This window comes from Ambystoma mexicanum, chromosome 11 (assembly GCF_040938575.1).
Source record: "Ambystoma mexicanum isolate Mex_15411 chromosome 11, UKY_AmexF1_1, whole genome shotgun sequence".
NCBI lineage: Eukaryota > Metazoa > Chordata > Amphibia > Caudata > Ambystomatidae > Ambystoma > Ambystoma mexicanum.
Window position 1 is genome coordinate 1,324,991,795 of NC_090934.1, and position 15,315 is coordinate 1,325,007,109.

At 43.3% G+C, this 15,315-nt stretch overlaps 1 protein-coding gene across 1 annotated transcript in view; it reads right to left on the bottom strand.

Moving 5' to 3' along the window:
- Positions 1-469: 469 nt before the first annotated feature.
- The window catches only part of BCL2L10 (BCL2 like 10), a 39,733-nt gene continuing 24,887 nt past the window's right edge, over positions 470-15,315 (bottom strand). Inside the window, exon 2 of the mRNA XM_069624841.1 lies at positions 470-2,364. Coding sequence (XP_069480942.1) covers positions 2,233-2,364 — 132 coding nt within the window. The 3' untranslated portion in view covers positions 470-2,232. The remainder of the gene's footprint in view (positions 2,365-15,315) is intronic.

A 15,315-nucleotide genomic window follows, 5' to 3' on the forward strand; every position in this document is an offset into this window, starting at 1 on the left:
TCTAGTACAGTTAGTACTGTTGTGCTGGTCTTAGTTGTCTGGGTGGTCATATTCGTGCACGAAACAAGGCAAAACCACGATACACAGCCAAAAAGGAACCAAGCATTGGCTAGTTTCGTAATGGGTTTAGTCACATTGGTAAAAGGATTCATTTATCAGGTAAAATCTCAGCGGGTTGAGCGCTCGCTGCTGCGAGTGTGGTCTGCAGGTCACAGGTTCGATTCCCAGCGAGGCAAACTCAGCCTTTCATCCTCCCGAGGTCAGTAAATGATTACCCCCTTTCAATGGGTGATATTGTATGTAAAGTGTTTTGGTGAAAGCACTAAATAACACATATTGAAGGAAGTGGGGAGTCGGGAATTCATCAACAGGTCAAAGGCACATTTTTTCACAAAAAAAACAAAGCATGAGTACTCATCCTATTAGCCAGCAAAGTAATATTTCAATGTGCTCTGAAGAAGACAAGACCTTTTATTAGATCAACTTTTTTATTAAAATTAAAAAAAGAAAAACAATTTTGTACACGAATTGCTTGGAGAATATATTAATTTTTATGAAAATGTAATTTTGAAATGGATCTCCAAAGAAAAGCCTGCTGTCTTTGGATATCTTAAAATATGATTGAGTGATTACTTACAAAGATTGCAAATATTTAAAATGCCTTGCATCATTATGACTTCTGCATTTATAGAGACTCGAGGCACAGCTTTGAAAGACAGCTACATGGTAATTGCTTTCATGAATCAGTTCACTCTCCATGTAATTCAATGCATGGGCATACATTTGTGATGGAAATCTGGACTAAATTGCAATGCACGCCAAGTTGGATAATTAAGAAATTGTGCAACCAGCTGTAGCAGTTATCTATTCAATGTAAACAAAAAGGTGCACTTGTTAATGGCATTCATTTCAAATAAGCCACCACTTGGATAATCTCAAAATGGGCAAGCTTTTGAACAACATTCACATACATGAGCTTCCGAAAGTTCCACACATCACCTGTGCAAGCAAAAATCCATTGCTTCAATGTCTATTGCAGCTGAACTGTGTACTCCCTACGGCCATAATAAAAAATAAAAAAATAAAAATCCATGACCAACCACCTTGAGTTAGACAGAAGTCAAAACGTGGTATTCCTTACCACCTCCCTTAAGCAGGTCCAATTAAAATCTCCAGCACAGTTCAGTGTGTTCTAGCACCAAGAGCTCTTCCACGGCAGTGGTGTGCTTTATGAAAACCCATGTAACAAAACTAGAGGCAAACTGGATCCTCTTGCTGGAATTCAGAAATTGCAGCATATTCAGCAGAGCCAAAACACAAATCTAACAGATCATGGGACCTGGGAATAATGAATAATTCAGTGGCCAATTTGGTTGCAAAAAATTAGTTGTATTGCATCCAATTTCAATTGATTGAATTCATATGTACGTGTGTGTAAGCATCCTCGTTACTGAAACGTCCCTGTGGTATACACATTTTGTAGCCACTTACTCGCAATACATGAGATCAGTCTACTGTACTAGTCCAAGTTACTCAATAACTGCCTAGATGTCTACAGAACTATTTTAATCCAAAAACAGATTGCAAGCCTTCATGTTCAACCAACGCAATAGTCTGAGTGTATAGTAGAAACTGCATCTAGTGGTTCGAGGCACCAACAAACGTTTCCTGAACGCTGATCAGTGCAGTCCGTCCACCTGTGCAACAATCAAAAAGCAATTTTTTTTGGCCAGGTCGAAAAAACAGTATCCAACGAACCAACATTTTCACAGGTTATGAATGGGAGAAGCTGCAAAGCACTGGTCAAGAGAGTAGACGCACCAGAACAGAAGACTAGTCTAGACACATTTACACCAACACCGGCCTCCAACAGGATTTAACATTGCTTCCTGGGACTCACGTTACTCTACTCTTTCTCCAAAGTGCCTCCCACTGAAGGAAACCTACAGAATACATTATATTCAACAAACGCAAGACTTTCATAGAGCAATATCCTGGGGGTGGATAAGCTCCTCGGTAGACTCGTCTTCTGGTGACTTGTGGGGTAGCAGATCCGTCTGATCTTTTGCCATTTTTCAGAAGGTCTTTGGTGGCCACTGTAGTGGTCTGGTGTACAGATTAATTCTAAAAGAACTGCATGGAACCAGTTCCAGAACATCCACTTCAGAGGACAAATTGAAATCGAAAAACGTTGCAGGTGTTCATAGTTCTGCTCATCCATGACAAATCCAATTATCTGACAGATAAAAGAAACGCCAGCCCCGCCAAGCCAACGCCAGCAGCTGCAATGATTGCATTGTAAGTGCCGCAGTTCGGATTCTCCTGAAGGGCGTTACTTTTGTTGAAAAAATGGTAAAAGCCGTCCTAAAAAGACAAAAGAAAAATAAAATATTAATGTTAAGCAATACAGGATGCAAACATTTATAAATCCACTGCAGATCACAACATTGTACATCCTGGTTGCACTCCTAGAACTAAATGTGCACGAAATGCTTGAGCAGTGTGTTGCAAGTTTGTGCATGCAAACCTAATGGTTATTTAGCCTGGCTTCAAAGTAAGAAGGATTTTTAATACATCTTCCAATTGCATATTGTGATCGCACCACCATGGAAAATCTAAATTTCATCATGTATACCCAAGCCTCTAATTAAAAAAAGAAAAAGGGGGGGGGCATTACAATGCAGGGGACCTTTACATTGTGAAGCAGTGCTGCAATTCCCATCTTAACCAGGGATCAGCCCCAAAACAGAGGTCTGCAACCTTTGGCAGGCAGGGGGTGTTGGGTTATTAACTTCTGACAGCGTTACGCAGCATAGCCAACGGTGACATTCATGGGATTTGTAGTACAACACATTTTGAAAGCTGCAGGTTGCAGACCCCTGACCTAAACCAAGATAGAAGTTAACTACATGCGATCAGGTGGTTCTTGCTGTACTAATCAGTACTGTCAAACCGTGTATGAAGTATGGTGCTATCAGGAATCGAAATTGACAAGAGGTTTTCCTTGCAGTCATCTTACTGCAAACAGCTGTCACGAACTAGCTTAGCTACCCTCAGGCCAATTGGTGCTATACAGTTAATAACACTGCGTTTGGGCATGTGCATAAGGTAGCTTAAGGACACTAGTGGATATTTAAAGCAGTGTGTCATACATAAATGTACACAAATTTATAATTAGCAAAGTTAGATGTGTGGTCCACTACGGACGGAAAACTAGTGTATTCACCATGCTGCATACTGGTTTCTGAATGTATAGGTACATCTGACAACAAAAGGTGATGGCTGCAAGGTTTATCAATAATCTTCACCTCTGAGCAACCCTCCAGACCATCATTCAACCTACCAAGCCATTAAAGTAAGGGGGGAAAATACCATATGCAAATCAGGCTTGGTCCCAAAACCAAAAAGGGATGTCCAGCACAAACTCCTTGGTCACATCCCTTCTGTACGAGGCAACAAGCAACCCGAGACACAAAACGTGAATTCCACAAGTACCCAGAACCAGCCAGCCATTAAACTCCTTTCTGAATATTAGGTCTCCTTGCAAGGAGGAACTCCCAACTCCACACATATCGATGCTGGTAAACACCAGCCACAGACCTTTTTCTGACTAAATTACCAATGCTACAACAAAACACATTTACAAAATCCAATTAATTCCATACAAGTTGCAGTGTGGACATTGAGGGATGGGGAGGGTCCGGTCCATTGTGGCAGGCATGATGCAAGGTCTCCACTGTACTACACCAGTTCTAATCCACATGGATACCTTTTTCGGCGCACTACTTCCAGGTCTCAGCGAGTGCTCATGTGATCACCTCTTAGAAATACAGACAACATCCAGGCAGGCTCGCTGTGCATCAACTTCAGATGCTGCAGTGCCAACACTAGGATAGCTTCACCAAAAGGCTGAAACGCAGATTGTCAGAGACTGACAGTAACTGGTATTATGTGGCCACCTAGCAGCAAGCAATACCGTGAAATTAGTACATACAAATGTTGAGGGACCAAAACATGGTAGACAACCGTCCATAAAAAGTATTTCGAACGTCCTTATCCTCAATTAGCTTGTGTAGTTGCTTATCTGCCCTACAAAAGACAAGGTTTCATTGGTGGATTTCACAAACGCTCAGACACTTGTGGTAGTATATAACGTGTGCACTGTAATCCACACTCGGTCTGCCGTTCAGGAGGTTTATTAGGACCATGGTTGATGGTTCAGCACCAGTACTCCCTACCCAAACTCTGTTTGACTGTACATGTGGTCCAGTGAGGAGCTAGGAAAATTAATATCATAGGTGCTGGGAAATACCAAAACATCAGTCATCAGAGAGCCCCACTGGACAGTCCAGTTGCTTAAGCGGCAGAGGTGAAGTGCTGCTTGGAATAAATTAATTATCTCCTTGTGGGAATCGTCAAAATGCAAAGCACCAATGTGTACCCTGGACAAGCAGTGTTACTTTTATCAGATCTAACAACCACAACACCACCCTTTTGTCTACACTAGGACATGCAGTCCAATTGTTTGTCATTTTTTTTTTATATTTGACATTTGTAGAGCGCTCGGAACCCAGGGGGAGCTGGGCTTTGGTTACATAGAAGAAAAGACGATAGACTAACGTGGATAGCCCTAGTCGGGTTGTTGGTTACATGGGAGCATGACAGACAGCGAGTGCTATACAAAGCGAAGATCACCACGTACATAGCCGGGCCATGATGGAGGCCTGTGATTGAAGGAACATGCATGAACGGCCAGGTTTTGAGACTTTTGCAGAAGGATGAATCAGATCTTAAGGAGGGAGAGCGTTGTGTGTTGCAGCGTTAAGCTGCTACCACAGGGAAGCTGCGCCACCCTGCTTTTTTTTGCTCCGAGTCTGGGGAACGGAGAGGAGGTGTGAATGGGCAGCCCAAGTGGGTCTGGTAGATTGAGACATGGTGAATTTACAAGGAGGGGCAGTGTTAGCCAGGCATCTATGCATTAGTGAGAGACTTGAACAGGATGAGATTGTGAACCGGCAGCCAGTGGGCATTTCTTCTAGCGGCCGAGATGTGCTCTTTTTTGAAGGTTTAAGGCTGCTCTTAGGGCATTGTTTTGGGTTACCTGGAGTTTTTGTATGGTGCAAGCTGTTGAGCCTGCAAAGAGGACATTACAGTAGTCTATCCTGGACAAAATGTGTAATCTGGCTATTGCAATACAGCTCTCAGAGGTGAGGAAAGGTCTGCAGGCAAGAAGTTTGGTTGTGTATGCAGCCGCAGATGCTATCGCATTCACATGTCTTATTACAGAGAACGAGGAGTCTTAAGTAGAACCACAGCATCCATAATTCTAGAGACTCAAATGGGGTTCCCCCAGCTATGACAAAAGAACTTGCAGCTGTTTAGCCTGTTTAGTTTAGTCAGGTTTATGTTCCTACAAAGTATCTGTTCCTACAAAGTATCTATTATTTAAACAGACTGTTGGCTGGGCCATCCAGGCTTGGATGATTGGTATATTTTGTTCATTTTGTTGGTATTAGAATTATAATTGCCGGAGATAGGGAGGAGGATGTGGGTGGAATCTGCATAGTGTAGGAGACACCCTGTTCATCCAACAGGTCAAAGAAGGGCTTGATGAAGATAGTATGTAGGGTCGAGTAGACCTAGAAGCTTTGGGGTACTGCGCAAGTGACGGGGGGGGGGGGATTGGGAGGGGCTGCCGCAATATTGGAAAAAAACCCTCATTGTTCTGTTAGACAGGAAGAATTCTATCCAGGTAGTGACCGAGCGAGAAGTAGGATGCAGAGGAGAGGTGTCGACATAGGATATTGTAGACTAGTAAAGGCAGCGGAGAGGTCAAGTAGGAGTAGGATGGCCAGATTCCCATGGTCTGATATCATCCAGTCTGATTTTTAAATCCAGTAGTGCGGATTCAGTTCTATGACCCGGCCGGAAGCTTGAATGGCCCAAGCCCAGGAAGTTATTGATTTCCAAGTATTTTTGTAGGTAGGCTGCTCTACCCAGTAATTAAGTAGAAAGGGCACAGTTGTAATAGGTTGGCAATTAATAGGGATATTTGGCTTCTTTAGGAGTGGTAGGATCCATGCATCCTTTGGGTTGGCGGGATGTTACCAAGAGGAAAAGCAATTGATAAGAGATGCGATAAAGGGTGGCAAATTCAGTCGCAGTGTCTTAATAAGGGATGCTGGGCAAATATCATCTTGGCACCCAGATGGCTTTAGGCCGTTGAACATTTTCCTGACTTCAGTAGAGATTAGGTTAAATTTGAAATATTCGAGGGATTGTGGGGGTGGTGGCCAATGGTGGTCTCCATTTTAGTTTGGAATAGGGCGATTTTGTCCAATAGGGCCTTTTGAATATTGGAGCCCCACTTTGGCTGCTGTCTGGGCGGGCAACTGAAGATTCGAGTTCTTGCAGGATGACCAAGAGCTCTCTGGGGCTCGAATTGGCCTTTTGTATTTTGCTCATTGTAGGTTGAGCTTTTGGCTAAGAGGATGGCTCATTTGTAGTATTTGGCTGAATAGATGAAGTGTTCTGTATTGGCGGCTGAGGGTGACTTTCCACATGGTCTCAGTAGCTGACTTAGTTGAGCATACATTTTGAGATTAGAGGTGTACCAAGAATTCAGGTGGGCTAGTGGTTTGGGATTGTATATCCTCAGGAGGGGGGCAATTTTGATGGCTAGTAGGAGTGTACGGTTGTAAAGTTCTACGATGGATTGGGAGGTGGGGGGGGTCACTGATTAAAGTTAATCTAGGCTGCAGCAATGGGTAGCGGAACATTACCGAGCGTTATTAGGCACTCAAAAGGATCTCCCTCAAGGACTACAGCAAATCATGCATATGCCTCCTTAGGGCAGGAGCAGTCCCAACTGCCAACAACCCCCACCCAACAGACGCAGTGTACCAGCCACTGTTGGCCCTAAAAATGCTAACAGGGATTAAAAATACTCACAAAAATAAATACAAAATAGAAGCCAGTCCCTTGCTTCCAAGCACTAAACTCTGCAGATACATTTGGACCAGTGGTACCAGCAGAGACCTACAATAGAAAGCAGCTCTAACCTGGTTACTGCCTGAAAAGGAACGGGCGATTGTCTGGCTAGTAGCTTGCAACTTGCAAAGTCACTTGCAATCTCAATTCTACACATGCACAGCGTGTCTTACTCGCCAAGAGTCATTATCACAAGACCTCGTCTAGTGCATATTTTGCACCTCATTAAATGTACACATGAATCTCAGTTTCCATGGTAGGTGTAAAGAAGGCTGTATACAATTTTTTTTAAATATATATTAAAAAAAAAAAAAAAAAAAAAAAAAGACTGTTCCGACTTAATATATATTTTACTTACCAAACAAGAGAATTAACTTTGTTCTCCCCAAAATAAAATAAGGCAGTAAAAACACTTACGAATCTCATCTACACCACCCAGAGCGTTCCAATAAAGGGGTGATCTCACTATTATTGCACACCGCCCACTTCAACAGCTATGACGTTGCAATCGATAGACCAAATGCAACAAAACTTGCGGATTTTGAATTAAATCGTGTCGTTGCATCGAGTGTCCCAGAATGAAAACTAGAATTGCACATCCTGCTTTGCTCGGACTTCATAGTCAGTTTGCTTTTAACAAAGAAACGAGCAGCTGTTACGAGTATGCAGGCGTCAGCCCGCCAGATGGTCTCGCATTAAGTCCGCTTGGCAGCTGTCTGTGTATACACGTTTTATACCCCATCTCTTCCGGGAACTGATACGGTGTACTTTATTCGTGCGGACCAAACGGAAGCAGATCTAACCTGGTTGGAGAGAGCATGTGACTGCTGCGGGCCAAGCGACACTCGTCAAGGACAGATACTGTGATGCATGTCGTCTTCTGCTGCTTGTACACAGTATACCTTTCTTCTGGAAATCGAACGAGTGCCCCGTGTCAGGCCACAAAATTTCGACAAAGGAGAATGTTTCAATAGGGGTCTGGTTCAGTCTATTAAAGCATTCATAGAGGGTCTGTGTTGGACCACAAGGTCACCGGTTCGAATCCCACCAGGTCCACACAGCACTTCAAAGAGTACCATTGAGTTGGCCAACATCTGTTATTTAGGAAAATCGCCAAGATACCGTCATGGGGGTGAACGTGTGGTGCTGAAGAGAAATGGAGGAAACTACGGTGGAGCAATATTGCGTATGGCTATTGTTTCCAGCTGCTCCTGCCAACGGCGCCTTGGTCCCCTTCTGAAAGGAGACCAATTCATGCAAATGGCTGTGCCTGCTCTTCTACAGCTACCATGAAGGAGGTTCGCCGTCGGTGCTGCTGGACATCATCCCTTGCCTGAACTCCATCTCGAAGAGCGCGCACTATGTATGGGTAAGCCCCGCATATTGTGGTGTTCATTGCGCTCGCAACGCGAGCTGTTCAACAATGTCATTATTCACAACACCACTTGGGGAAGAGATCCAAGGGTTTTTCCAGTCCTGGCCTAAACCCAGTACTCTGTGAATGTTTGAGCACGATTGCCTTCGGCATCATTGTTTCACTACCATTCTAAAATGGCTGCTCTGTAATAACAGCCTCTGCTGCTGGTCCTTTCTGCCTGGCCTTGCTCCCCCTCCCATTGGTTGCCTTGATGGGCCAAGCCCTGTCCACTACCAGGACGCACCAGGTCTAGTACCCCGCTGTATTTTGCGCTCTCTCACTGATATTGATTTTTGCATCTATGTGTGCTGCCATTCGTCATGCTGTAATCACCATATTCGTTTCCTCTCTGTAACCTGAAGCACTGTAACCATGTTCTTACGTAAAAGCGCCTAGATACCCCTGGGTTTTGTGCGCTACACAAATGAACTGGGTAAAACCCATTTGGACTACAACAGCTTCCAATTGTTACTGTGAGCACTATTCAAAACCCAACATGAGGGAACAGAACAGGTGGCGGGCAGACTGAAGCACTTCCCCCACGCCCCAAACTCAGCAATCTGTACAATTGCATTTCTCGAAGTAGTAAATGTCATCAGTTACATTCAAAAGGGTACACAATTACTGACAGAAAGGACAATTCTGGGATCGAAGTTCATGAAGGGTACTTCAGGCCTCCCTGCAGAACACCAATAGCTCCCAGGAACTACTTTTACCGCTGCAGGCCAACTGAAGTCCTAGAAAACAGACCTACGGGAGATTAGCTTTGTGACACATCACAAAGACATTGAAAGAATGCCATTGATGACACTGAATAAATGGGCCATTGATAATAGACACAAGATATAACACAATATACATCTGTCCAAAGCACTATATAACATTTCCAGTGGTAGCTCCTGCTTACTGGCTGGTGCCAGATCGCTCCTGCTCATCAGAATTTCCATCCCTCCAGTTGATGCAAGTTTAACAATTCTATATAGACATTAATATTCCCAGTGCATTTTACTCAGTTGTAAGCATTAGAGTATGGCCAATAACATCAATGCAAATTGTGGCCACAGAGCAGAAATGGTTGATACAAGTTTATAAAATCTGAGGTTGGGTCTTTTTGAAAAAACTTAAAAGCATTCACTCTTCACTTAGTGAGAGAAATTAATAGGCCTTTAACATTGTACCCCTTACCAGCACGAAAATCTCCTGCCGCGGAGGCCCGTGCAAGTGGATATTTTGCATTATGCCCAAATCCAGACCACCTTGGTCTGTGGTGGGTGGAACGAGGAGAAGTTGGGTGGAGTTCAAGAAATCCCAGTAGGTGGGTACACACACACACACACACACACACACAAAGGTGGTAGGGAAAATGCCTTGGGGTGTGTTTAAAGTTAAGTGTGCCGGAGTGGATAGTTCTAGCAGCAAACATGAACATATTCGCCAGTACTTCAATATGATTATGAAGATCAAATATGTTGGGGGGAGGGGAGAGGGGGAGCAATATTCGGGTATCCTAGACATTTAATTTGTTTGGAATTTGAAAAATGGTACAATAAAATTTAGCTACACAAGTACTATGTTCAGTCAATTACACCTAAGTGAAGAGCTGCAGCAGAACCGCAAGAGGATCACTCTACATTTGACATCAGCGAGAATTTGCCTTCAAAATAAAATTACTGAAATAGTTTAACATTGAACCAGGAAATCATTTGATAATCATTTTATTGGAACCGAAAACTGAGGTCAACTGCGCAATATGAAAAATGCAGAGAGCTTTGTGCGGATCCCATTTTCCCCTGTAGATATCGACCTGCCAGCAAGCAAACACTGTGTAGCAGATTTCTGTTAGCAAGCACGAAGCCACTTCACAATCTAGCAATATTCACCAGATGTGATGGTAGGAGTTATGTAACTTACTGGAAATATCCTCCATTAATACCAAAAAAGGGTGTGGGATGGCTTCCTAACCAATATTGGGACTCTAATGGGTTTCTAAATGATACTAACCTGCTGTTTTGTAACAAAGTTAGGAAAGAGGTGGTTTGCCGAAGCATTTATGTTGTCCAATAGGTTTCCAAGAGGTCACCATGTAAAAAGTGTGTGATATCTTCATAGTCTTGTTCAGTGTTTAATAACAGTCAGCAGATTTCTTGTAGGTCAGGAAAGAGGGGGGGGGGGGAGGGGGAGTGGATGCTTCTGGTTTGCATCTTCAAGGTATTATTGACCAGCTGTCAGCCAATGGTCTTTAAGCTTTCCAAGCACAAAGCTGTCCGATTGATCAGTACGAATAATGGTAACGTTTACATGTAAAACGTAAATGGTATAGGTAGATTCCATCGCAGTAGATTTGACCAATTCGATTGAATCACATTCTTTACATCGAATTTCACCTCAAATGTATGTGGGGGTGGCTGCCCTGCATACATTATGCAGTAAAATTGAAATGCCATACTATATATATATATATATATATATATATATATATATATAAAACTATGGAATCACAGATTCTCAAATGCCAGGAGGTTAAACTAGATCTTTACATATTGATGCACTGATGTCTGCCACAGCAGGAACTTCCAAAACTGTAGATGGCCTCACACCGAGGACCCTGTAGAAACGAGTGAAAGGCAATTCTCTGGTGACGTCAAACTCATTCAACCACCTCCCAACACCGCTCTAACCCAAGCACCTTTCCTTCATGAATGCTGCAGCAGTTGCACACCTCAACCGCCACTTCTTACAGCAGCCTCAGCGTTTCATCCCTGCTCCTTCCAACTCTTTGTACAAGCAGCTCCAATAAAGACAGACAAGCATAACAGTTTGGGCTTCTGTGTAAGCATGGGAAAGGCACTTGCCAGGCACCCCGTCGTAGCGCTATTAACTACCCATTGTCGCTAGCAGGTGCAAAATGGTGCGAGTACCTGGGCATCTGATAAGTACCTGGCAAATGCCCAATTCGTATACACAAACCAAAGCTGTTGGCTTTGCCAAGGTTTATTTTGAACAGGACTTCAGTGAAGGACACGCCTAGTGATAAAAGCAAGTGGCTGAAGCAGACGAAGTAAAGAGGGGTTTTGGGAGGGGCAGGAACTGGGTGGCAATGGCCTTAGAGATGAGCATGGGCAAAAAAAAAAAACAAAAAAAAAACCTACAAGCAGCGTCTCCCTCCTCATATGCCAATGCTTCCCATCTGAACTCTACATTACCCAGGCAGCCCAAGCGCCATAATAGGAAACAAGGCTGTAATTGAGGCAAGGGCCATTCACTTATCACCATTGGCCACCCCTTTGCACTACAAACTGCAACAGTGCATGAATTAAATCAGGTACTATATCGAATAACTGCACATATTACACTTGGGAGATCTGGTTCACATTCAGAGATTTGTTCTCTGCCAGATGTAATCCATAACTTCTTGGTGGAATATTTCCCTGTAGTTTATAGTCGCCCTTGTACAATTCTATGCCATCAAATGAAATATAAGTTTGTGTTAACTAAACACCCAGGACTTGCATCTTAGGAGGGGTTTGCAAGCTTTGGCTCGTCGCATCGCGTGAACTACATAGTCAGCATAGTAAACAGCAAGGCATGGTTAGGACGGTTTTTCTGAAGTCCAGCTAAGGGCCAAGTAAAACCAGTCAACTGAGGCAGTACAAGGCTTCACTCTTAGTATAAGGCTGTACCACCGCAGTTCAGGGTAGCAGACAGAGCAGCCAGGCTCATCTTAGGAGGGCTGTAGAATTAGTACAATTAAATAGTACACATATGGTCCAAAGAAACACCAACACTATGTATTGTAAAAATAAAGGGTTTTATGTCAATTACAAGCAGATGGTACTTATTTTGGATAAGTACCATCACGTTATAAAAACACACTTTGCTTGCAGGTACAGACCAAATAATATAACCTCATGTGGAACACCCAAAAGTAGTTATACGCAAGTCAAAACCAATAGTTACTTTTGAATTACTTACAGTAAAAACAGTGTAGTAGACCCCATTAGTTGTACCGTGACGCTCAGCAAGAAATCAAATAGTAAGCCAACTGACAATGTACTTTTCAGAATTTTGAAACACTTATTCCAGGAACAGTATGAACCTAACTGATACAGGATAACAGTTATTCTAGGGGAGTTGGGACCTTGGGGTGTAATCTTCAACTACAGTTGTTTTTCAGTTCATATACTAAGGGAAGCAATAACACAGCCATGCAAGGTAAGTAAAACTTCTATATACTTGGATGACCTAGGCAGAGATTCTGGCCAGGATAACAGCAAGGTCAGGGGAAGCAAGACCCAACCGAGGACACTGATGCAATCAACCTAACAGGAATAATAAAGTGAAACCAGCAGCATTACTTTTGGGAAGAAGGGAACCCAATTCATAGGCGAGTGATTATTTACTTTGTAAGAATGGCGAGACCGTGTCTAAGGAAAGTAAGACAGAGAATATTTACTTAAGGCACACAGCTTATTCAAGGTAAGTAAATCCTATATACACACAAACACATCCCTAAGGCAAGTAATAGCTTTTTGTAGTTACCGAGAGTTTAAAGTTACCAACTAACTCTTTTACAAGTACACTTTTCAACACTCGTTCTACTTTTCAAGGCAGACCCTTTAAATTATCTAGCCCTTCCCAATTCTAGTACACAAGTTCGCTCAGAGGTAGAAGAGATAAACTAGTGGTCTAGTAGGCAGGGTGAGATAGGGCTCAGTTGCAGGCAAAGTCAGAGTTCCTGAGGAAGACTGCGCAAACAAGTAGTTCACTTTGAAAGTTAGTTAGGGTCCAGGGATTTCAGAGAAGACACCCTAGGAGGATTCCAGAGTGGGAGGGCGTGGAGAGAAGGGTCATCCATTTCAAGATCCCCCGGTCAATTGGAAGGAAGGACTTGCTACAGCAGGCTCTGGTTACACAGCAGCTCTCCAGTCGCTGGAAATCATTTCAGCTGCGTTTCCTTCATCATTCCCTTTGGTTTTTGGTTCCAGTGATCGACTTGTCAGCAGTCCAGGTTCAGAGTTTTTATCAGGAACTACAGCACCACCTCTTCATTTTCTTCCTGCATTTTACAGAAAGGGGTGGTCTGGCTATCCAGTCACGACAGCCAGCCCCACACTGGGAGTTGTTCCACTTCAGGCAAGGTGGAAGACCAAGGGCTGTGGAGTTGGACTCCTCCCTCGCTTCCTGCCTTTACAGACTCAGAGCCTGGGCAGGGAAACTATGATTTCCGTTCAGACATAACAAGCAGCCATGGTGGTTCCCTTCTAGAATGGCAGGGGAAGAACGCAAAAAGAAAAATAAATAAAAAGCCCACCATTGTAATGGTGTCCCTTCAGCGTTCCACCGAGGCTGAATTAACAGCCTGCTAGTAATAAAGACTAAAAAAATTTGAAATGTTACCGTAAGAAAGGGGATACTTTGCATCCATCCACCACAGCAATCTACATAAGGTGGGGTGTACTGGCTCACTATATAAGATGTAGAGGGGGATGAAAATCCCTCTCTACTACTTGGGAACTATAGTTCACCCAAGTACATGAAAGAGGGAAGCCTGTAGGGGCAACCCAGCCCAAGTCCAAAAGTTGTAGGAAACTAACTTCAACCATACTCTATGGAGAGACATAAAAGGTCACCCATAAACAAAATAAAACATTTAAAAAGGACAAGGTAAAATAGTTACCCAAAGTAATACGTTCTGGGGTTGACACAGGTCAGGAAGTGATGAAGACAACAGGCATCATAGTAATATTAGGCCCAAACTGCTGGGATTAGACTTTACCAGCAAAAATAAGGGGTATACAAGTTCTCTGAAACACGAGTTTTTTTAGTTTAAAGAGTAAAAAAGCTTTGCTTCAAATATCAAGACTAGTTCTGGAAACCTACTGTATTGTACTGCAGTACTATTTAACCATGCAATCAGCAAGTGGATTGCATATAGTGTGCAAATATTACACCAACGCCAATAGTTGATCAATACACCCGTTTTAGCTTTGGACAGTGCAAAAATAATGCTATCACTGAAAAGTGGTTTTCCAAACACAAAAGTGGAAAACATGCAACGATGTACGATATCACAGCTTCTATGAACTAAATACTATCCTGATTGGTGACCTGGCACTTCCTCATTGGTGAGCACAGCACTTTACCCCTAGTAAAGGGGTAAGTTTCACCAATGTTACCTGCCTCCTGCAGCCCAACCTCTATCAGCTCTACCCTGCACACCATCTTCCAGCTGCTGCCCACTCACATGCCTTGCCTCTCTGCGACAAGCGGCATTCTTCTACTGCACGCTTGCTCCATTCAGTTATAACCGGAGCAACCACCCAAGGGTATCTTGGCGCAAGACACAAGATAACCAAAGTTAACAGGAGGCATAGGAGAAACATCCTACTAGACATTACTGAACAAAAAGAAGTTAAGTTTATTTCAAAAAGACAAATGGTCTGGAGTAGCCGGTAAAAGTATTGACCAAAAGGTTGTATCCAGAATTCATATACATATATAGATGGGGGTGCCCACTGCATAAATGAAAGTGAACGTGGGTGGCTTTTTTTTTTAAGCAGCAAGATTGACTGCAAAATGTGGCATAGTGGGCCTCGGCATTTTGCAATCCTATCTTCTCGTCCTATGTTATTTTAGCGTACACCCACCTGTAAAGGCAGGAAGATGGAGTTCCAAAGAAGTGCAGTCGCCACTGAGAAAGCCCAGCCACCAATCTTGCTTCTAGACACCCAAGCAACGTGAAGCAGTGAAATCAGCCGAGCAGAGTTTACGTGAAGGTGCAGATTTTTTAAAACAAACTTTTCCCTGAGGTACAGTGCTCCTGAGCCAGACTAGGCACAAAGATTTGAACTTAACTCTAGCCTCCATGGGGAGCCAGTGGAGGTCCCATAAGTGTGGACAAATTTAGG